Source organism: Nylanderia fulva, unplaced genomic scaffold (genome assembly GCF_048542155.1).
Source record: "Nylanderia fulva isolate GAGA-0341 unplaced genomic scaffold, ASM4854215v1 Scaffold26, whole genome shotgun sequence".
Classification (NCBI taxonomy): Eukaryota; Metazoa; Arthropoda; class Insecta; order Hymenoptera; family Formicidae; genus Nylanderia; species Nylanderia fulva.
This window is the reverse complement of record NW_028190325.1, coordinates 147322-170255: the sequence shown is the minus strand read 5'-3', so window position 1 is coordinate 170255 and position 22934 is coordinate 147322. Positions and strand designations below refer to the sequence as shown.

The window sequence follows — 22934 nt, the reverse complement described above, 5'->3', positions numbered from 1 at the left end:
CACACGAATGTTGATTGCGAACAAAAAGTGCCACCAGATGGCAGCGCTAAAATGTGTTCAAAAATAGGTTTGTCTAAGGTGAAGCGCGCGATTGACCAATCAGGACGGAGAGAGCCTCGGCCTCCGATTGGTTGGACAAATTCTGCACTTTGACGGATTTCCGAACGCGACCTTAAAGTTTCTTTTTAACGTAATACGGCACCGTTTACGAATCGCTTGATGTATCCGTGAGTAAATTACCTTATTTATTAATTTTATTTATTTTACTTGACGAAACGAGAGTATTATTTCAATTATTATAATACATCAAATGTTTATTACGCTGCTTTTATTGTGTCGATAGTGTATATAATTTTTTTTTTTTCGTTTGCATAGATTTTTTTTTCGTGGCACACGTTGTGGCAAAATCTATTCTTCCGAGCTGTATTTTTTATCTTTCTAAGCATAATTTCCCTTCTTCTCTTACATCATTTCAACTTGAAGTATAAAAAATGTAATACAGTGCAATTAATAGAAAGAAACGCATCTACACAAAAAGAGATAGAAAACATCAAAGATAAAAAATATGTTGCGTGAGTCAACGTAATAACGGGATGCATCTAATTTGTCGAGATGCTAAATTACTTAATTTGCATAAAGGTATTACTATATTCTTTTCAGAATAATACTGAAGGAGAACTCTCCATCCTCTTTACTCCAAAATTATAATATTGTATATTTTTATGCATAAAACACGAATCTATACATTTAAATTGTCGTTATCTACTTTTATGTTGTTTATAATGAAAATTTATAATATTATATACGGAGAAGACAAACTCTCCTTTAGTATTACCAAAATCCCTTATATTACTGTACTAAATATTTTCTTTTTCTTTTTCTAATTAGAGAATTAAAAATTACATATATTTTTTTATGAGAATATATTTATTGCTTTGTCGATTCTAACTGGTTTACTAGAATCTAATAAACCATACATTCGGCTTAAAACATTTATCGCAGCTACATTTTTAGCTTCTTGGATAGTTTGACCAAATCCTAAAAAAAAATATACATATAAATATATATAAAAGAAATAAGCTATATATGATAAATTAAATTAAATATGTGAAATGCATGAAATAGAATTATATGGCATTAACATTTACCTGAACCGAGGAACTCTTTGTCAGAATACATTGCTACATGATATACGACTAAAAGTGTATTTTGTCCTGCTTGTCCAATGAGCCTAGGTTCAGCAGGCGATCTGTTTTGTTTTTGTAGAACATCATTTAAAATTTCAACCGGTTGAGCTGGATTCCAGATTTCTGTTAAATCTTTCTCAGCTAGTATTACAATTAGGAAATCTTTAACGAAATTTGCCGCGTGATTGGCGTCTACACTTTCTGCAAGTGCCGCAACAAGTGCAAGGAAAGTGTCAGCTAAAGTTTTCTGTGCTACTGGATGTTCCTAAAACATAACAAATTTCAAATTATAATTCTATAATACATAATTTGTGCTAATAAATATATATCATGCATTTTGAGGGCAAATTTCACCAACATTAGTTAACTTAAAGTTAAGTCTAGTTAAATCTTTGTCTCTTTTCAGATGTGTTCTTAAAAAGAGACAAAGATATAATTTAACTGGAGGTTAAAGTTAACGTTGGTGAAATTGGTTCTAAATCAATCTGAAGAACTCATAGTTTTTGGATATTTATACTTACTTCAGTTAAGATAATATCCTTTGTACCAATATGAAAGGATGCCTTAGCAAGAATTTCCTCATCAAGAAGATAATCATGTAATAAACTGAAACATAATTAATTTTTTCTATTATTATTTGTATAAGAGCATGAAATTTATCAAATTTATATCATTGAAACCTGTATCATACATACATTATGATATTCTCTGGTACACGAGGTAAAGCTTGAGTTAAATAATTTTGTACAATTTCTGAGGTAAGCTTCTCGCCTTTCATAATAAGCTCTGTATTATCCTGTATATCAAGCTTAGGCTCTTCTATTCCCATTTCTTTCTGTCGTTGCTCTTCTTGAATAACATATGATCTGTGAGTGAAAGCTTGCTCCAATTTTTCAATATTAAATTTTTCGGATAGTCTTGTATTAAATGCATAAGTTTCTGCAGATCGATTCCAATCCAGGAAAGTATTACGCTTTGGTTCTTGCTGAGGCGTCCACCGAGCTATCCTCTTCTTGCGATTAGTTATTTCTATTTGTGTCGCGGACACCCATCTTTTAATACCTCTCTGCCCTGTACACGCAAAATTATATAGATAAATTTATAGATAATTATATAGATAAATTTTATATAATAAAATACCATTATTCTATTCATTTAATGAGATTTATGTAACTATGTCATGTGTTATAAGCAAGTCTAACCTTGATAATTTACTGAATGCACTCCTTTACTTAGGATAATAGTTTTAACACTCGAACGTAAAGCATTCATATTAGAATATACGATTATTTAAAACACAATTATTTCAATTGTTTCAGAGAAGCTGTTCAACAAATTGTCAGAGACTCTATTTTGGGCAAAACAATTTGCAGCTCCACAGGACAGCCTGTTATATTTATCAAACTTGGCAGCATAAATTTCAGCTGAAAGGTAAATTTATTTTTCTTTCACTTCTTACTCGGTTTTTCTACTCGCATGAATTTCCTTGTAATTAGCAATTTTTTTTACAACAGACAATTTTATTTATATAATAAATAAAAAAATTACAGCGCGCCAGAGGACGAGACAGGAACTACAGTCATTGTTTATCATATCTCGATATATCTCGACTATCCATGATCGATCTATGGACAACGAGAAATGATTCTGAAGATATCCGTCAGGTGGCGGTGGCGCGATTTTTCTCCACGATCGCGCGAGTTTTTTTTTGTTTTCCTCCGACGATTTCTCTGGACCACGAAAGAGCGGTTGGATCGGGATGCTGCATAAACGCGGCAACTGTGTTGGCGGTAATTGACAGCTGCCGAAAAGCGGCGGCGGTCGAGACTCGGACGGACGTGAGTGCGCGATTAGGGAGGAAAATCGGCGCGTATATGTACAGAGTGATATCCTGATATCTCGACGAGGGAGTTATTTCGAATCGCCGGGAGCGACAGCCGCGGAGACAATCGTCGAATTCAATCGGCGTCTCGGCAGTGCGAAGATCCGATTGTTGTGTGCACGGGAGGAAGAAAGAGGAAGAAAGAGAGAGAGAAAGAGGAGACCTTTTTAAAGGCCCGGGCGTGTTTACAGTTCCACGCGGCGCTTGACTGACGCGCATCTCATCTCGAAAGGTTTGTCCCTTTGGCCTTTTTTTCCCTCGTTTGTACTTTAAATGTGTAAGGAAAGAAATGTCTGAGAGACGCTGGTTAAACGAAGACAATTTTGTGCTTATTGTTGCAAAAGCATATGAGGCTTCGAATCGGATTTGAATTTAAAAATTGTAACGTTTAAGTATTGGAGTCATCGCGTTTTTTGAAATGCATGGTTAACAGAATTTTGTACGGAGAGAATGCGGAAGCATGTGTAGAAACTTCCGTGTTAGCGAGAACAGATGGTTTGGATCTTTGAAATTGGAGGAATATTAGTTTCCCACATTGATCAAATATCTATAAGAAGCTAAATATAAGCAACGTAATTATATATATTATTAAGTTCAATTTTGATTCGAAGCTTAATTAATAAATTTTCAAGTATTGAAATTTGTGCAAGATACAACTTGTTTACGAGAAGCTGTAATAATTTGTATATATATTTTTTCGAGTTTCTATATATACTTAATGTATTTTAATAATTGGAAAAGTAAAGTGTATGTGTATTTTTTTTAGGAAAAGAAAATACTATAATAGGAGAAAAGGGATCTTTTTTGACCTGCTTCTGATTGTCATAAGAAGAAGGAGCAAGCAGATATAGATATAGTGCAGGCAAGAAAAACACGCCTGTTGCTTTAGATGGTAGTAAAAACGGTGCAAGTGAGAAGACGAAAATTAGCTGGAGAACGTGGAGCTCTCGTTCTCAAAAGCAGCAAGAACTTTGGCCTTTCTTTGGCCTGCCAGATATGTGCCCAACGGCGCGAGGACGTGCCCCGTTCTGTCAACGCGTTGAACGACTTTTGGTAAGCCTCATCTTTTGCCACGTTTTATTCGCAATCGAGGACAGGTGGATGGACTAACGACTTTGGTCATTTCAAGCCCATCGATCATAATTTCTAAATCGTTTGCTTAAGGAGAATATAATTATAATAATAAACACACACACACATAAAATTAACATAAATTATTCTGCACACTCTACCCTTTTTTTGAAAAGACGTGTCTTATAACAAATCTCATCTTCTATAAAAAAATCATATATATATATATATATATATATATATATATATATATATATACATTTACTTTAATTTAAAATGTTATTGATGTCTAAAATGCCATTGATTATTGGTTGCGAAATATTAAAACTAATAAGTAAATCATTGAAGAAGTCTCTGAAGACGTCCTTAATGATATAGGAAAATATAATTATACTAAAGGAAAACTAAAATATATTTTTTAATCAAGCACAAAGAGAATTTTCATTTAGAATTTACCCTGGAAATCATGATAATTGTGGGACAATATGGTAAAAAATTTTATAAGAGTTTCTCTCTGATTAAATATCTACCACAACAAAATATAAAATATGTTCGATTAATTTTGCTATGTACATATACATATTTTTTATTGTGCTAATATTAATCATATAAACTCTTATAAAATTCCTCCAATACTATATATATTGTATCACGATTATCATGATTTTCAGAATAAATTCTAAGACAAAATTCTTTCCGTGAAGTGTTTCGATTGAAATAGAAATTCACATTATTAGAAAATGTTAAATCATCTCTCTTTCATCTCTCTTCCATCTTTTAAATTTTATTTACTACATTTAGATGCTTATGGATCTTGAAACGTGAACCGTTAGAATCGTTAAGAGCATATATAGTTCCTTTAGTATTTACTTTCAGATATATCAACGTTATAGTTTAAATATCTCTCTCTTTTATTAACAAAAAGATGGAAAGACAGTTAACTTCCGATAAAGATTATTGTCTTTATAGAAATCGATCTTGTCGATGTTTTGTTACGTTAAAGGATAAAGTACTCATAAGAACAACGTGACGTATACGAGCATCAACACATACTATTCCCATAAAATATGTTATTTAAACACGATTGTATCAAATGTCACGTGATGTTCGCGAAGAGAGAGAAAAAAAGAGCGAGAAACAAAGCGAAATATGTAGATTTCATCCGAGTAGGGGACAAGATGAGTGCGGATTCTTGCGAGAGACGCTAGGAAGGATAGAGTGAAAGACGAGAGGAAAACAAGAAGAATAAGAAAAAAAATGCTACGGTGAGAGATGAGGGAGAGAGGAAAGGGGGGAGAATATCGGGAAGAGCGGGGAGAGGAAAGAGAGACGGAAAGAGGAGAGAGAGAGAGAAAGAGAGAAAACTCGATGTATAAGGTATAGGCTTTAGTTTGGGCAGAGCCCTGTTGGAATGCGGCGGTCGTGGGGCGGACGACCGCGTGCACGTCGCTTACACCATGCCACGCATATATATACGTGCATGTGTATTCAATGCCGCGTATAGGTTTCTACGTACGGGTTTCAACGCCGCGTCAAGAGTATTATGCGCCCCGATCGTACTTTTGTCCGAGCCACTCACACGTTCGCGCTCACAGCTGTTTAAATCCTTCGTAATGCTTTAACTCTTTGCAAACAAAAAGGAAAAAACGCCGCAAGCTTGGGCAACTTCCGTAAAGTTAGTATCTTATTTTTGAAATTATATGTATATGTATATATATATTCGAGAAAAGTCTCGTATATTTATATAGTCAAATCTAAATGTATTATATAATATTATATAATATTTAAAGTATATAATTTAAACATATAATTATACATATACAATAAATAGCTGTCTATATATATTTTCGATCTTTTGTATAATCCTCATTTGTATATACAGGAAAAATAATTGAAAAATCATTGGTTTTTTAGAAAAAATAAAATTAGAAAATTGAGAAAAAATTGTCCATAAATAATCAAAATCATGTATAAATTTATATATGATTATATATATGTATAGACAATCATATACGTGTAATTTTTTCACTTTTTAGAAATGCGATAATTCTTCTAATTATTTTTTAATTATTTTAATTATATTTTCTAATATACAGAGAAGGATTATTTAAGAGAAAAAAAACATTATATATAGACAAATTATATATATATTTTGTATATATACATTTATTTTTAATTATACATTTAATTAAATATACATGAACTTTTTTCTCAGAATATAGAATAAAATTTCGATATAATTATCATAGAAAAAGTTCCGGCTCTTGCTCGCAAAGAGTTTGGAGACTTCTACTGTTTTTTTATGACCCATAGAGAAATATGGAATTCGTGATTTTACTGTAAGAAAACTGTAAATGCAACTTTTTTATTTCGATTAAAATCAGTTTGCATATTAATATTTTTAAAACTTTTAAGAACACTATCAGAAAATCTTGAGTAAAAATGCTGCGATCTTTAAACAAAATTTTATAAGTCTAAGAATGAAAAATTATTCGAAGAAACTTCATATTTTAATCGAACTCTTTGAGAAATTTAATTAAAAATTTTCTGTACACTTGTGACGCTAAAAATAAAATACATTTTCGAAATATTTCGAAATTTAGAATTTTCCAAGTTTCTAAAGTTGATTTTTTTTTCAAAATTTGATATTTCTTAAATTCTGGATAGCATTTTCTATCTAATGATTATTTTTAATATTCAGATTGAACCAAAACTGAAAGAGTTTTTATGATTTTTCGCAGATTGAAATTTTTTAAGAGAATATATCACACAATAAGGATAAAAAAAAAATATATTTAAAATATTTTTCTTGCTGAAATAACATTTTTAATATAATAACAATTTATAGATTGTATGTAATTTGAAGATATTAGAAAATTAACTTTACATTTTTTAAGTTTCTATTCTATATACTTTTTTTTTACCTTTCTTTCACATGTTTGTGGAAGATGCACATGCATATAATATTCTTTTTTAACAATTTCTTACCTCTTAAATTACAATTACATAATAAGAAGTTCAAGTGTCTTAGTGTTAGATTAAAAATAGAAATATGTTAAATAAGCTTGGTTTCGTTGATTCTTCTTCTTCTTAGAAATTTTACTGAAAATTTTACGTCTTACAAATTTTATTTTTTTATTCCATTAGTGTACAAATAGTAATGGAAAATTTATTTAACTAAAATTAGCCTCTAAATAGCACATTAATGCAATTGGTCCTCTTAAGGGACTGGTAATCAGCGGATTGATCGAGACGAGTAGGACGAGTTGTCAGGTGTCGCCTTGAAAGCATCACTGTATCGTCATACATTTTAACCACTTCCCTGATTTGCCAGGGGTATACTCACAGGAGATATCACATTCTTGCCTGATTGATATGTAATAATATGGTATAAAAAAAGCTGAGCAAAAATATATTTCCAGAATAATAACAAAATTTGATATTTTGTTTCTTTTTGGAAACATTCATCGTAGAATATTAATCGAAGAATGTTCTTTAATTTTTTTTTAAAAGATTAAATTAAATTGTAAAAAAAAAATACAAAATATACATATAGTACATAAAATGTACATTAATATATACATAAAACAACAATTATATATATAATAATTTTTCTCTATATATGTTTATGTGTATTATAATATAATATTTATATTCTACGGTATTGTTCCATAGAGAGCACTATCTGAGAGAGTTTAATAACTATTGCATAATGAAATGTTTCTTTTAAACAAATATTTTTTTGGAAAATTATTTTAATATCCAGTTCGTCTTTTTATAAAATCACTTATCGATTACCGGTTGACCCTGATTTTCTTTTGGCAAATGATAGGTTTATGCACCAGGGACAACTTTATACTTGTCTACATGTGCCCGTTCGTTCTCAGATATGCGTGCATGTATATCCGACCGATCGGTTAAAAAAATATGTGAGACCAATCGAGGTCAGTTAAAAGTATACTTCAAGATAACGTCATTTTTAGAGGGTCTGTTTACTTTAAATAAGCTACCTGAGAGAGAGAATCTTGTATATTATTAAATAAGTCACCGAGAATTGAGAATTGAACTGTGCAATCTACTCTACAGTTTTTCAAGAATTGCGAGAAATACCTACATATCAAGAATTTAGAAAAATTGTTTCCCATTTTAGGTAAAATAGAGATGTCTCCAACTCTTCTTTTTTTTAAATAAAAATAATAAAACTAATTTCATTAGCATTGGTATATCAAAATTTACACAGTTAATATTCTTTTAAACATTGAAAACAAGATTGTTCTTAGAAGCTTACTTTCCATTAACCTTTAATTAGAAAAAAAAATCTTTTTTTATCATTAATGCATGAGAGATTTTGATGAACAAAGAATTGTCGAAGACTGCTTCGTCATCTCAAGTTGGAAAACTGTCGTACTGATGAGATTCGGCGAATATTATACATCGATAAAGGTTCCCCGAAAGAGCAGCCGAGCACGACGACGGGGTCCTCCTTCTTGAAACGCACGTTTAAGGAAGCACTTTGGGAGCCTTGGCAGAGTAATTGCATATGAGAGTCCGTCAAAGCGAGCAACACGAGTACAAACACGATGCGTGCGCGGGGCGAGAATTTTGGGCCCCGTACACATTGAGACAGCATTTCTCATCCCATCGGGAACCCTTGATCCCTAAAATACTCTTTTCGAGTGAGCGACATGCATCCGTGATGTATTCGCGAAGTGGCTTTTTACGCGCGCCCGGTTATCTGACCCGATAATATAATCCGTCTGCTCGTTGTCGCAACCCAAGTCAAATTTATTCTCCGCCTTCTATTTCGGTGGGAATGTATAATCGACTGGTTTTCCATACTTAAAAATAGGCCGTGAGGTCTTTCGAGAAAATAAAGCGAAAATACACGAGGTATTTAATAAGCCGCCCGCATGTCTCTATATAAAAAGAAATAAACTTCTCTAATTTTATTTATCAAAGTATACATTGTGGAAAATATAAGCAATTTATATAATTGCTAGAGTGTACTCGTTTTATAAATTTTTATAAGATGTATCGTACACACACGTACAATATTTTCTGATTCACGAAATTAGCTTTCCAACTTTCTCTTCCTTTTCGCTTTTTGATCTGTTTCTTTCTTCTCTTTTTACACTTTCTTGTTTTTTGTTAAAATATATTTGAATAAGTAATATAAAATTATGACGTGATTAACGGAATATGGTTTTTATTGTCGGTTTGTTTGATATTCTTTTATCATATGAATAAATCCTGAATAATCCTTGTTTTCCTCAACGCGATAAACATCTCACTAGTTAATTATCCACCCACAATTATCCGGCTGCTCGTTAATGACCTTCGCGCTCGAGAAAGTTTCGCATAATTACTTTCTTTCATAGATTATCCCTGGTTAGATAGTTTTCTCGTGCGAAATGTGGTGCAGTTTCTGTATTATCTTGTGTGCGACGTGTTTGTACAACATTTCCTTTCATTCGCCGAGTTTGGAAATGCAATTCACAATATTCTTTTCTTTCATAGCAACGAACAAACGTTGCTCCCAATATTGTTGAAAGCTGGAATTCACCATTGTACATCTAACAATAAGTTTGATTAAATTTAAAATGTTATATAAAATGCAATGATGTAAAATAAAATATGAGAAGAAATCAAAATTGAAACAATTTAGGAATATTGCTTAGAGTATAATTAGGGTTGGTGAAAAATCATGTTTTATTTAATAAAACTTTCTTTTAAATGTAATTAAAAAGTATCATGTTTAAATCATAGATTAAATCAATATACACATATGTATACAATATATAAAAATGGGTTTACATATAATTTTATTCTCTATGTATATTATATTAAGTCAATATACCTTGTGTTAAGTCAATATCAGATATTGAGAAGTTCGAAACTTTGCTTCGATCGTAAATGAAAATTCTAATATGAGAGATGACATTGTTGCAAATAATTTGCAGATTTCTCGGCGGTGTTAGCTCTCGGAGAGATACGTGGAAGGGCCAACGATGGACAGTGGGCAACAGCCGCTTTTTCTAAGCGGCACTTCCGGCTGGGCCGGAAGTATCTCGGGCCCTCAACAGTCAACTGTGCAGACTGCCGGCGCTCCGTCAGAACACTATGGGGGACCGCTCAGTTTGAGTATCTGCATATCCGATTCGGGTCACGAGATACTCCGTCCGAAGCCGCGACGGTGAGTGCATTTCTCTTGATTTATTTCAAAACCACATGTGGCTGTTGCATCCGCGCATGCGCTCGGTCGATTGACCGATTTAATGAAGATCTCTGATTAATGATCGCGTTGTTTCATCTGGAAATCCGCCAAGACGCGATAACGATTCATCGGATTTGATGTTACGTAACATGAATGTCGATGAAATTAAATATCGGGTATTATTTCTATTTGTCATTGTTATTATATATACATTTTACAGAAATTAAAAATATAATTATACATATATAATTATTACGCAATATAGCACAAGCAAAAAACTTTTGAGACCTTTTTCTGCATTAAATATATAACTGCAGTAATTATCAATAAAAATTTAAAGATACGAAAAATGTTAATAATGTTTCGGTTTCTTTCGAACTTTTTTCAAAATAGTTGCAAAGAGGGAACAATTTCTTTTTCTTATCTAGATCAAACTTTAATGCCATAAAACATGTAAAAAAGTAAAAAGATTCCTGAAGAAAGGATCCCTCGAGTATAAAAGGAACTATTATAGAAAGAATTTTAAGCCGAAACTTGTATCTCGGTTAATCCTTTGGGTTTTCGTACCCGCAAGCTACGAAAATTCCTGAATGTATCCGTGAACTGCCTAAAGCGAAAAAGCAAAATTAGTTGATACTCGGTCAAAATATTGCATCGCTGTTCATCTAAAATATCTGTGCGAGATAATTTAAATCTAGACCTACGAGTTCTCTAACGTAGCATCGTGCGCGACCCCACTTTCATCTCGGACTTTCATCTGACACACTTCAACGTCGCATCCGCGTATTACGGAAAAAATTAGAAATACTTGGTCCAATCTTTTTTCTTCCTTTCCTTTTTCTTTTCCCTTCTCGCGATATTTGTGCTCACCGACTTGCCAGAGTTTTTTTCGCAGAAAATTGATCGTAATGAAAGCATCAGATTTTTTCTTTGAGAAAAATATGATTAATTTATGTATAATCAATTTGTAATTATTTATTATTTTATGGATATCTACATATATATATTTTTATATAAAACTGCATTATTTTGCATATTTTTATTAATTATATGAGCTCATATATGTATGTTTGCGATTGATTTAAAATAATGACAAAGGAAATGCACAGCACATATTCTGTCAGTATACATATATTGTATAATTGACTTAAATGTCGGCATTTTTCGGCAATTTGAAAATCAAGCGACATATTTAGATTTGATTATTTGGAATAACATCAGAAAACCGATTTCTGCTTTCAATAACAACAGGCTTTGTTTTGCGTGCGCAACGAGAGATCAGCATACTTTCATAAATCCAAAACGCCTGCATATTGTCAATTATAACGCCCACTTTTTTGCTGACCGTTCTGATCGAAGATCGTTAAAATTTACGAGGCACGTAATTACAACCGATTCGATTAACGATCCCGGGGGCAACGTACATCTCATATGACATAGCTTATCTTTCCCTGTTATTTAGTTTCATCGACATCACTTTCGATCCCAGTCACGGGATCGAAAAATCTGCTCGGTATGCAGATAAGACGGTTAAAATTTAAGAGCTCGTTTTTATATCGTTTCTGCCAACTTTGTACGCGAAAACTTCTTCGAGAAGGTAAACGTTCTTTTTTTTCTTTTATTGCCATAGCCGCGGAAGAATATTGCGTCGCGAAAGAAACTGGCTACAGTATCGTGATGGAGGGATGTAATTGGGTGTAAATACAGGGTATCTAGCGGTCAGGGAAAAGTCAGAAAATTTTACTATTTATCTGGATTTTTTCACATTCTACATTAATCCCAATAATTTGAAATTTTTTATTAAATAAATATAAACTTTTTTTTGACTCTCAACACGCTAATTTTCTGTGTTGTTAAAAATCGATTCATCTACAGCGTTAATTTAAATTTTCATCGTCGTGTTACTTTATTTCAAGGTGTTTAATAGAGACAAACCTAAAAAATTTGATATAATATAAATAAAAAAGGTGATTATATATTGATTTATCATATAGATATATGCAAATAATATATTTGGAAAAAATAATACTAAAAAGTCAGGGAAAAAATAAATGTCTGGTCTTGGAAAATCTGAAAAAATCAGGAAAAAATCATTTTTTTTCATTGAGTCTGCTGGACACTGAAATGAAATGTGCAAAAGAGACACGCCGATTTATTCACATTCTCCTCGATCATCGTTGGCTACTATTGTAGTCCCGCGCTCGAACGTGCTCGTGAAACTTTTACTCTCGCTCCGCATCTCATTTCATTCAAACGTTCAATCGTCCGATTCATATTTTCTCGACGGCGAATTAGGATGAAATAGAAATTAGTCTGGCGTATCGGCCGCGCACACGCGCGCGATCGTGCGAAAAGAGAGCTCGCTTTTAATTAGTTATCCGAAAGTCGGAAACTGGCGGGAAAACACGGCGCTATGCACATGCATCTGGGAACATGATTAAAGATGCGCGTGAGGGGAAAAAAAAAATCACGTCGATGCCGCGCGGTGAATCCACGGCAGATATTCAGGTTAATGGCTCTTTCCGTCTCACCATCCTCCGCTCGTGCATTAGCGTTGATTTTAACTAGCTTTTACTACTGACGGAGGGAGATTGGCAGGTACGCGAGCCGCATTTATTATCCTCTTGCAGAATTCTGCACGTGTCATTGATAATTGCGACCAAAAGTGTCCCATATAAAGGTGTAGAAATCAAATACAGCGAATAAATATTTCTTTTTATGCTTCGTTTAGACGAACCGTGTCTTTCATATGAATTTTGCATGTTTTTCACGGTAGTCGTAACTGGACTCGGATTATATTGCAAATATATTTGTCACTTTTTGTATATTTTTGTATAACAAATTATATTTTCAATTAATTAACATTAATTGGTTGAAAACACAATTTGTTCATATTATTAATGCTCTCGTAGAATATACAAAAAGTAACAAATATGCAATTTGTATATAATCCGAAGTCTAGTCATAATTTTTAAAATATTTGTATTTATATACGTTTACATCGGAAATATTTATCTTGGTCTTTTGTTTTTTTATCACAATGAAAATATAATCAAATATAATAAGCATTTAACGTGTAATGTTACATCACCATCTGTCATCAACGCTATATAATAGACAAGCATATATTGAAGTATGGTAGACTATTAGAGAGAAATGTCACTTCTTGAAAGTGCAAGATTCTTGCGTTCATCTGACATATAACTACAGAAATTCAGTATATTATAATTTATTATATATTATGTTATACGGGTATTTTAGAAATAGATGATCAAACTCTTAAAGTGCTCCTACATATTCTTATCGTAAGGATGAAAAAAAGTTATATAAACATGGGTTCAGAAAATACTTCTTTCTTTAATAAAAAAATATTTTCTTTTCTTTTTAAACTGCGATAGAACAAGTGTGAGACTCTTGCACGAGGAGAATTTTCTCTTAGAATTTATCTTGAAAATCATGATAATCATATGGGACAATATGGTATTGGAAGAATTTTATTAGAATTTCTCTGATTAATATTTACACATTGGAATAAAAAATATTAATATTTACAATAAGATATAAAATATATTTGATTAACTTTACTATATAAATACATTAATATTTTTGTTGTGGCAAATATTAATATCAGAGAAACTTATAAAATTCTTCCAATAATATATTGTCCCACGATTGACCATGATTTTCAGGATAAATTTTATGAGAGAATTCTCTTCGCGTGGAATTTCTCTCTGAGAGAATTCCAATTTTGAAAAGTTTCACTTAATATCTCGTGCATTCACTTCCATTCGCGAAAACCGTTAGCCGTCGAACGCGACGGTTTCCTATACTTATTATTAATTATGCTCCTATGCATTGCAACCGAGACTCTCGGCAATTAATATTAAACTCGCCCTAAACGTGTTATTATACATTTTAATCTATGTCGAATCGAGTTTATCTCTTACGCGAGTAATTAATCGTAATATACGGATTTTAATCCTTACGCGAAGAGCAAGGTAAAAAATACTTAGACTTGAAACGTAATTCGTAACATTATTACATCCTTTTTCGCATACGTCATCGTAACGGCTGGTCTCTCTCTTTCCCATACACATATGCACACATGTAAGAAATAAATTAACGGCTGTCAAACTTTTATACGGGCAAATAAAAAATTTGCTTCACACATGCGGCATTGCAGAACTTCCGTTTGATGTTCTGTGTGTGTATATGTATATATATATATATATATATATATATATATATATATATATTTGTATATGTATATATGCGCCACTTTCGCACGAGGAGAAAAAATAAAAAATTATAACGTACACATTCTAGAGAGGAGGAGTTGCAATTCTCCTTTCTTTCAACGTCGAATAACGACCGGCGTTATTCGACGCCGATAAACGCCTCGTAAGAGAACGAGAGAGCGTCTCGGAGAATATTCGGCGAGAGCGGAGATTATTCGGGCGCAGACGCGCTTCGGTAAATAATTTAATATCCTCTGCCGTCGTCGTCGCCGCCCTTGACACCGGAGTTTCGCCCCCGTGAGCACGGACAATATCTGCCTTGAACTCTTCCTCCTGCCGAGTTCGAGACACATACATACAGGTATGTGTTTCAATGGATTTCGCGTCTGGCCATTCATTCTTCAAAATTTCATTCACATTCGGCAAACGTTATTCTAGAGCGGCGAAAACTCTTTCTATATTTTGGCTTCCTTGACCAATATTTTACTCCGATGTAACCCCCTTGGAATCAATACAGAATTAAGCATTTGCTCTCCTTTTGAATAAACATTAGAATTTATTTGGATATTTAATATTCAAAAATGAAAAAAAATTAAATTTAAAAAATAAAAAATGAATAAAAAATAAAAAACACAAAAATTTAATTATGTCTCTCCCTGGAAAAAGTCCTGCGAACGCCCGAAATTATGTATGATTTATTTCGAATTTTGTGTTTTTATACCGAGACTATGTTTTTGCGCTTTAGCAGACGCATTTTTTACGTTTTTTCTCTATTTATAAATGCATTTCTTATTTACTGAAATTGGAACATCGAGAAATTCTTTAACTACAAGTGTGAAATTTAATATATTAATTAATAATTATACAATTTCTGGTATTCGTTCAGTTTCAATAAAAAGATAATCATTCTATATTATCTGACGATTTGAATAATTAAGAATATTCAATTTTCTTTCTGTATGTTTTATTAATATTTCCTGTTAATGGAGATGATAAAGTTTCTACTCTTCAGAAAAAGAAGTCCGCATATATTATCATATACATATACATATAATTACATATGGAATATGTTCATATATGTTTTTTCTCTTATATACTTTCCACTCGAATTTATGCGATACAAATAATTAGAAATATAATTTTTGTATTGATTTTTTTAGATAAAACAAAAAATTTCAATTAAATTATAAAATATATTCTATGCATAATTACATAAATAATTTGCATAATTTACATATACAATTACGTATACATTTATATATAATTATATGTAGGCAATTTTTTTCGCATATCATTAAAAATTATTTTTTCCAAAAAAAAAAGAATACGAAAATAATTCTAATTATTTTTCAATTGTTCTTATTCTTTCTTTTGTAAACGAACAGAGATAGTATAAGAAACAAACATTTATACAGGGTGTTATAAAAGTACCGGAACAGCAGAATAACTCGAAAAATATGAGTCTTGGAAAAAATGTTAAGTACAGAGTTTTTATGATTTTTTCTAAGACTCATATTTTTCGAGTTATTCTGCTGTTCCGGTACTTTTATAACATCCTGTATATATATATATATATATATATAAATTATTTTTTTCGCGGACGTAAACATTTTGCATAGATAGTTATCGTGTACAAGACTGAAGATAGTGTATCAAATGCAATAATTTTCCTAAGACGGTTCCATCTCCTAGATAAACGGGTTTTAATAATATCTCATGCCTGCATCTTACACCGGTATCGTAACCTTTCGTATCGTGAAATCTGTCCACACGATCGACGTGGAGAAGGTTGAGTACCCCGTTGTTGATTCCTTCCGGTACTCTTTTACCGCGGCACGGCGCGAGGAAGATTCCCAGGAGAGGTTCCTCGTCTAGTAATTAAACTCAGGTGCAGGTGAACGGGGGATGCCTCTCGCGGAAAACAGGAAGCGAAGTAGGTCAGCGTTAAAAGCGTCGCCATTAGAATTACACAGCGGCTAATATACGCGTCTGGGAAATGTATGCGTCGCGAATTATTTCCGCGTAGATCATTAAAGCGTGCCCGAGAGAGAAAGAGAAGCAGAGAGACTCCCGTCATTGATGCAACGGTGCCCCGCTATCATAAATACTTTACGAGGCGATTCACGCGTCAAAATTGATAATTGCAGATGAGTAAGTTGAATGTACGCAACCGAACGCATGCATGTTTTCTCTTTTTGTTACAGCGATTTCAATCAATCATTTATACGATATTTATATATATTTTTCGCATCAAATTATAATCAAATAATATATACTTGTCACACTTGACAATATTTTTTCAATATTATATAATTTTGTTTAATACTGAATGTAAATTGATTAAATTGACTAATTTAATTGTTTTTGACAAATCACTTATTTTTTAATTATTTTTCAGGTACACAAAATTTCTGATTTATTTCTGATTTTCTGATTCAATTATTAAAAGCGTAATATTTAAACTTTATGTGGATTAGATCTTTAAAAACTGTTGTAAACATATAGAATGAAGAATGAAAAATGCTTTTTGCAATTTTCGGGTACACTTTTACGGATGCTTTACCTTAGAATAACTGTATCTCTCTGATAATATTCGTCACACATGGCAATTTTATTATATACGTATATATTCGTTTAATATTATACAAATTACATTATAAGAAGGCTTTAATAGAAGCCAGTTATAAAACTACTGACTGCCTTGAGCTCGAGTTACCGTAAATTAACGCGAAAGCAGACAGTTCTACTCAGACAAACCGGTACTTATTTTTTAACGTGCGTTTTGTGTGTGAGAATCTATCGAAATCAACTTCATCGCACGAGGGATCATTAAACTCCAAGCTATAAAAGTAATGCTAATAGGGAAAAAACGTAAGAAATGCATTTATAAATGCATTTCTTATTTATTGAAATGCAATTATAAAGCAATTAAAGTGATAAAGGAATTAAAGTGAGTTTCGATTTAATTACATATATATAGTGAGGATCCTTCGTGTTGAAAATTTAATGAACGAGAACTCATTTTAGGAAATATAATTGAGGTGTACAAAATTGACGAATTATTCACAAGTTACAAAAAAATACAAGGAGAGTTATGATGCGCTCAGGATTAAATTTTAATCAAGTTTGTAAACTTTGATATATTATATCTGAAAAGTGTGAGAATATCGCAAATTCTGAACTTGAGCCAGCAAAGGGTGTTTCAGAACTGGCGGAAAAGTTTTTAATGTTAGATTCCAGGTATCATTTGGAGACGATTTTTCCTGAGTGAAAATGTTGAGGAAAGTCATCATTTTTAGTATGTTCCCAATTTTTACTATTATGTATCTTTATAACTAAGCCTTATATTAAAATTCTATTAAAGTAAACTCTACCTAAATTTAACTAAAGAAGATAATTCTGTTAATATTTTATTTCCATAAGGTTTAGTTTCCAAAAAAAGCTTTTATTTAATCGTTTCCGAATGATACCAGGAATAATCTGCCATTAAAAACTGTCCCGCCAGTTCTGAAACACCCCGTATATAAAAGGTGAGAAAAAATCAACGAGACACAACAATATCAAAAGCGATGTCAGAGTCCGTCACGGACGCTGATCGGAACGATGTGATTTGAGTACACGGCCATAGGAAGTGGGATGGTCGCCGGAAATTCTCCCCCGAAACATATGGTGGAGTTCTCTCTCTTTCTCTATATGTATAAAGACACATACTCGTTTGTGTTCTCCCGTTTCCTGCGCGGCCGGCCGGTGAAAAGAGCATGGCAGTAGTAGTTTACAAGTGGCCGGCCACTTACGCACGCTGCAACCGCGCGTGATAAGCTCTCTCGGTCTACGCCGATGATGATAAAACCAGAAGTCCGCGCGAGATTCGTGCTCGCGGCTCTAATCTCCCGTGTGATGCCTTATACAGTCTCAGTTTTTTCATTCAAGTAAAATGTTACGCAATGTTATCCAATCGGTGTCATACAAGTGATCTTTTATATATATATATATCATAATTATGAATCGTACGCGGAAAGAATTTTCTCTTAGAATTTACCATGAAAATCACGATAATCGTTACGATATCGAAGAATTTTATAAGAGTTTTTCTAATTAATAAAACACAATAAAAAATATTAATATGTACATAGTAAAATTAATCAAATATATTTTATATATCTTATAAAATTCTTCCAATACCATATTATCCCATGATTATCAGGATTTTCAGGGTAAATTCTAAGAGAAAATTCTTTCTGTGTACAATTACCTCGATACAGTCGAAATAGTCAGCTAATTCGGAGTCTGTGTTTTTTTAGAAAAAGTAGAAAATTTAATTATAAAATATTCTGTAATTAAATGTGAGCAATTTTTTCGCATTTCTTAAAAAAAAAAAAAATAAATAAAAATTCTTTCAATAATCTTTCAATTATGCTTTAATTCGGTAACTTTGAGTATCTCCGATCGGCGACAAAATGGAGAGCGTCATTTTCACGTCCTCGGGACTTTTTTTTACAAACGCGAGAAGCCTCTCTTTTTCCCGTGATATCATAGTTACGCGCGACGGAACAAAGAGCAAGCAGGCGGGGGATACGGTACGGTGAAGGTAGGAAAGTGATACGGATATCTCTTCTTTTCTCCCCGACGTTGCTGTAGGGAAGTGCACGCGTTTCACCTGTTTCGCCGATGCACAGGAAGCCGTAGACGCATCGTCGTCGCTCAGTCGCGTGTTTACATTGAGCACAGTATAATGACCGCCGAGTGTCAATGTAGCGGAAAAGAGTAACGTTGTAATTGCTATTCATTTCGTTTTTTTTCTTTTTTTTTTGTTATAAACATTCGCGATAGCTTCCACAAGATCCAGTTAGAGTTAGGTGTGTTATTGGGGAAAAATCAAGGAATCATTTAAAATGAATATGTGTGCTGTAGACTAGACTATGGGCGAGATCTTGCAATTATTAATAAGTATAGTGATGACTTGTTTGGTTGAAACGTCATCTTCATCGCCGCATCGTGATGAATCAGCGAGATGATTCTGTGGTGAGTTTTCGCGCGAAACTGGAGCAACAAACGCGCTATCATCGAACGTGAAACCGACATCCGGTGATTCCACAAGCAACGTCTAATGGATCGCTCCAGTTTCTAGTGAACTGAAAAGCAGTCGAGCAGAGGATAAAAAAAGATATCTGTGAATAATAAAATATATAAACCCGCGATATCCCTGGATCACGTTCTACGAAAAAAATGGACGAATGTGGGAGAAGCTGCACTAAGTAATTTTACGACGAATAAAAATCGCACTAGTGAAACGTGCATAATTAAATCGAAAGTTAATTCGAGGAAGATTATCGGGGAAACTCTTGGATATCGCGCTTTCGAATTTTACGCGCCTGTAGGTAGGCGAGAAAATCAATGCCATTCGAAGGGTAGAATCCTTGGAACCCTTCCTAGAATGCTTCTTCCTGAATGACATGCCAGCCACGAGACGAGCGCAATGCAGCGAGGACTGCAGGTGCATCCTGTGTCGCGAGCTAAAGGGCTACAAGATGAGCGCGAACAACATGGACGGCCACGAGGGCGCCAACTTCATCCTGCGACGTGCCGTGCCCTTCTCGCCAAAGCCCTCGGCCAAGTGCGACGATTACGAGAAGAGCTCGACCTTGGAGGACCGCAGTCGCCGCGGCGGCGACTTCGACCAGGTCGTAAAGGACGTCGGCCACAAGACGGTCATCTACTTCGGCGACTCGAATCCGAGACGGAGGGAGGACAGGGCGAGGCAGCAATCATCATCATCGTCGCCGGAAGCAGCGCCGGAGGCTTCGTTGCGGCCGCGTAACGACAAGATTCTTCCCGACTCGACGGTGCAGGACGTCGTCGACGACGAAGACGATGACGACGGACGACGGGATTCCGTGACGGAGAACGTAGATCCCAAGCTCGTGCACGAGATCGTGGTGAACGTCAGTCCCAGTAGGGAGGACGTGCTCAGGATAGAGGAGGACGAGAGCCAGCTGGAGGACTATTGGTCCTTGCCGGGGGACACGAGCGGGTTCAAGGCGGACTGGAGCTTCGTGCAGCAGTGGCGGCTGAGAGGGTAAATTTACGCTCGCGTTTATCGCGCCTGAACGGAGAGAAGAGTGGACGCGCTGTGCCTTTCGGCGAATCGGGATTCCTTCTCGCATCTCTTCGTGTACGACGCGATAACGTATTATTTCTGCGGGGCCCTGTTTGTTGTCTATGCTAATGAAGGAGCTGATTAGCCCATTAATATCTCTTTTCTGAGGTATAACATTATTATACGAATAAAATTATTTTATTTCAGAGGAAAAGAGAGAGAGAGAGAGAGAATTTAGAATTTTTTAAGATTTAAAATTCTTAGAATTCTCTTAGGATTTTATCCTGAAAGTCATGGTAATTATATGGGATAATATGGTATTGGAAGAATTTTATTTGAAGTTTTCTGATTAATGAAGGAGCTGATTATTAACCCATTAATCTCTTTTCTGAGGTAGAAAATTATTACGAATAAAAATATTTTATTTCAGAGAAAGAGAGAGAGAGAGAGAGAGAGAGAGAGAGAATTTAGAATTCTTCAGGATTTAAAATTCTTAGAATTCTTTTAGTATTTTACCCTGAAAGTCATGGTAATTGTATGGGACAATATGGTATTGGAAGAATTTTATTCGAGGTTCTCTGATTAAAATTTTAATATCCATCACAATAAGATATAAAATATGTTTGAGTAATTAATTTTACTATGTACATATTAATATTTTCTACTGTGGTAAATATTAATCAAAGATATTCTTGCAAAATTCTTTCAATACCATATTGTCTCACGATTACATGATTTTACGGATTAATTCTAAAAAAAAATCTCTCCGTGTACATATATAATTAATATCTATGTATTAATTATATATTTAATGATTATAGTATTCATCTAATATTCTTGATAAATAAAAGTAATTGTATTAAAATTTTTTTATAATTATATATTTAATGGAATATTAATTTTTTATACTTTTATTATAAAATTACTTGCAAACAAAATAATTTTATAAAATATACATATTTTTTTTTGTAAAAATGATTGTTTCCTCGTGTTTTATAAACTTTTAACAAACAAGCGAGCCATGCTAAAAAACGTAATACAAAAATAAGGATGGAGGGAATAAAAGTGATTGATCTGCCTTTTAGGATTTGTAATGACAAAAATAATGAGGAAAATAAAATAAACTGATAAATTATTGGTTTTAAGTTATAAAAAATATATAAGATACGCTTTCCTTTTTTTTTTATTAAACAGAGGACTACATATTTAAATGTCATTGACTTTGCACACTCATCAAAAGCGTTTAGTACTCCGTTTATAATTCATGAGCGATGACATCATTATCGGACAGTTCGTATTTTTGAAACTCCTATGCGTTGAATTTTTCTCTCGCGGATGATGGACGCCTATATTTTTATACGAAACGTTCACGCTCTGTATCGAATCGATATCATCGTAATGAGAGACGTGCGTGTAAAACGTCGTGTTAAGGCGTCTCGAATCGGCATTACATTCGATGATTACGGGAGTTGTTTTAAGAACTCGTAGCTGCGATCTTGCTGATTTAGTTCTCCTCGTACAAACGATCCGTTCTTCTCGCTCTCCGAGGAAATTCAGATGATGCGTTGCTAATGCTCGAATTCCAACGTTGATGTCTCTCAAAGTCCGTAATAAGGGCATTCGAGTGTAGAGCCTTGAAGATATTTCATCATTTATTTGTTTTAAATTCCTTTTCGCAGATTAAATGTCACTTGCTTATTTTAAGCATTAGGTAATGTTTATTTAACAATAACCAACTTTTAACGATATAATAGGACGATAAAAGATTATATATTTTTTATATATAAAATATATAAAAAATATATAAATATTGTATAATACTTCTATTTGTTAAATTGCAACAGAGAAGTCTTCGAGATATACAAATAATGCATGAAATCTCTCCTCTAAATTATTTTTTATAATAAAATATATTCTTTGTAATTTGAAATCGTAATATCGTACAAATTGTCAGAATACATAATTATGCAATTTATTTTATGAATTATAATAATGATTACAATTATGAAGTTTTAGCGGTGCAATTTGTTTAATAAACAGTGATTGATTAAATAAGCTATATATAATTATTCGCGCGATTTTTAAAATCACGTTTACTGGATTAAGTTTAATTGTTTTATTTAATTCGCGATAGAGCATATTGCTTGGATAATCACATAATTCTCCAATTATTGATTTTTTAAATGTTTAATTTTTTAATGTTTATTATTGTATTATCTTTTGATAGATTTTTCTTTATTGCAAT

General features: G+C 33.1%; 2 protein-coding genes across 6 annotated transcripts in view; one reads left to right on the top strand and one right to left on the bottom strand.

Moving 5' to 3' along the window:
* Positions 1–906: 906 nt before the first annotated feature.
* mRpL44 (mitochondrial ribosomal protein L44) lies at positions 907–2780 on the bottom strand. The gene is made up of 5 exons (XM_029314082.2): positions 2390–2780; positions 1883–2258; positions 1709–1793; positions 1149–1452; positions 907–1038 (listed from the first exon to the last, which is right to left on the bottom strand). Exons 1-5 carry the CDS (start codon positions 2457–2459, stop codon positions 914–916), a joined length of 960 nt encoding a protein of 319 aa, XP_029169915.1. The 5' UTR covers positions 2460–2780; the 3' UTR covers positions 907–913.
* The window catches only part of LOC114939687 (ankyrin repeat and BTB/POZ domain-containing protein 2), a 29325-nt gene continuing 9121 nt past the window's right edge, over positions 2731–22934 (top strand). For 3 of the 5 annotated variants that reach the window (XM_029314081.2, XM_029314080.2, XM_029314079.2), the window contains exon 1: positions 18782–20668. In XM_029314081.2, coding sequence (XP_029169914.1) covers positions 20046–20668 — 623 coding nt within the window. In that variant the 5' untranslated portion in view covers positions 18782–20045. Of the gene's footprint in view, positions 3302–3835; positions 4123–5739; positions 5816–10100; positions 10334–18781; positions 20669–22934 lie in introns of those variants that run through there. The other 2 variants (XM_085483644.1, XM_085483645.1) reach the window with 2 other exon arrangements.

Bases quoted from the DNA above. Each gene is read 5' to 3' on its own strand.
- mRpL44 (XM_029314082.2), bottom strand. From the start codon at position 2,459: ATGAATGCTTTACGTTCGAGTGTTAAAACTATTATCCTAAGTAAAGGA. The intron at 2,259-2,389 runs GTTAGACTTGCT...TTGCGTGTACAG, and splicing joins GCATTCAGTAAATTATCAAG to GGCAGAGAGGTATTAAAAGA. The intron at 1,039-1,148 runs GTAAATGTTAAT...ATTTTTTTTTAG, and splicing joins CAAAGAGTTCCTCGGTTCAG to GATTTGGTCAAACTATCCAA.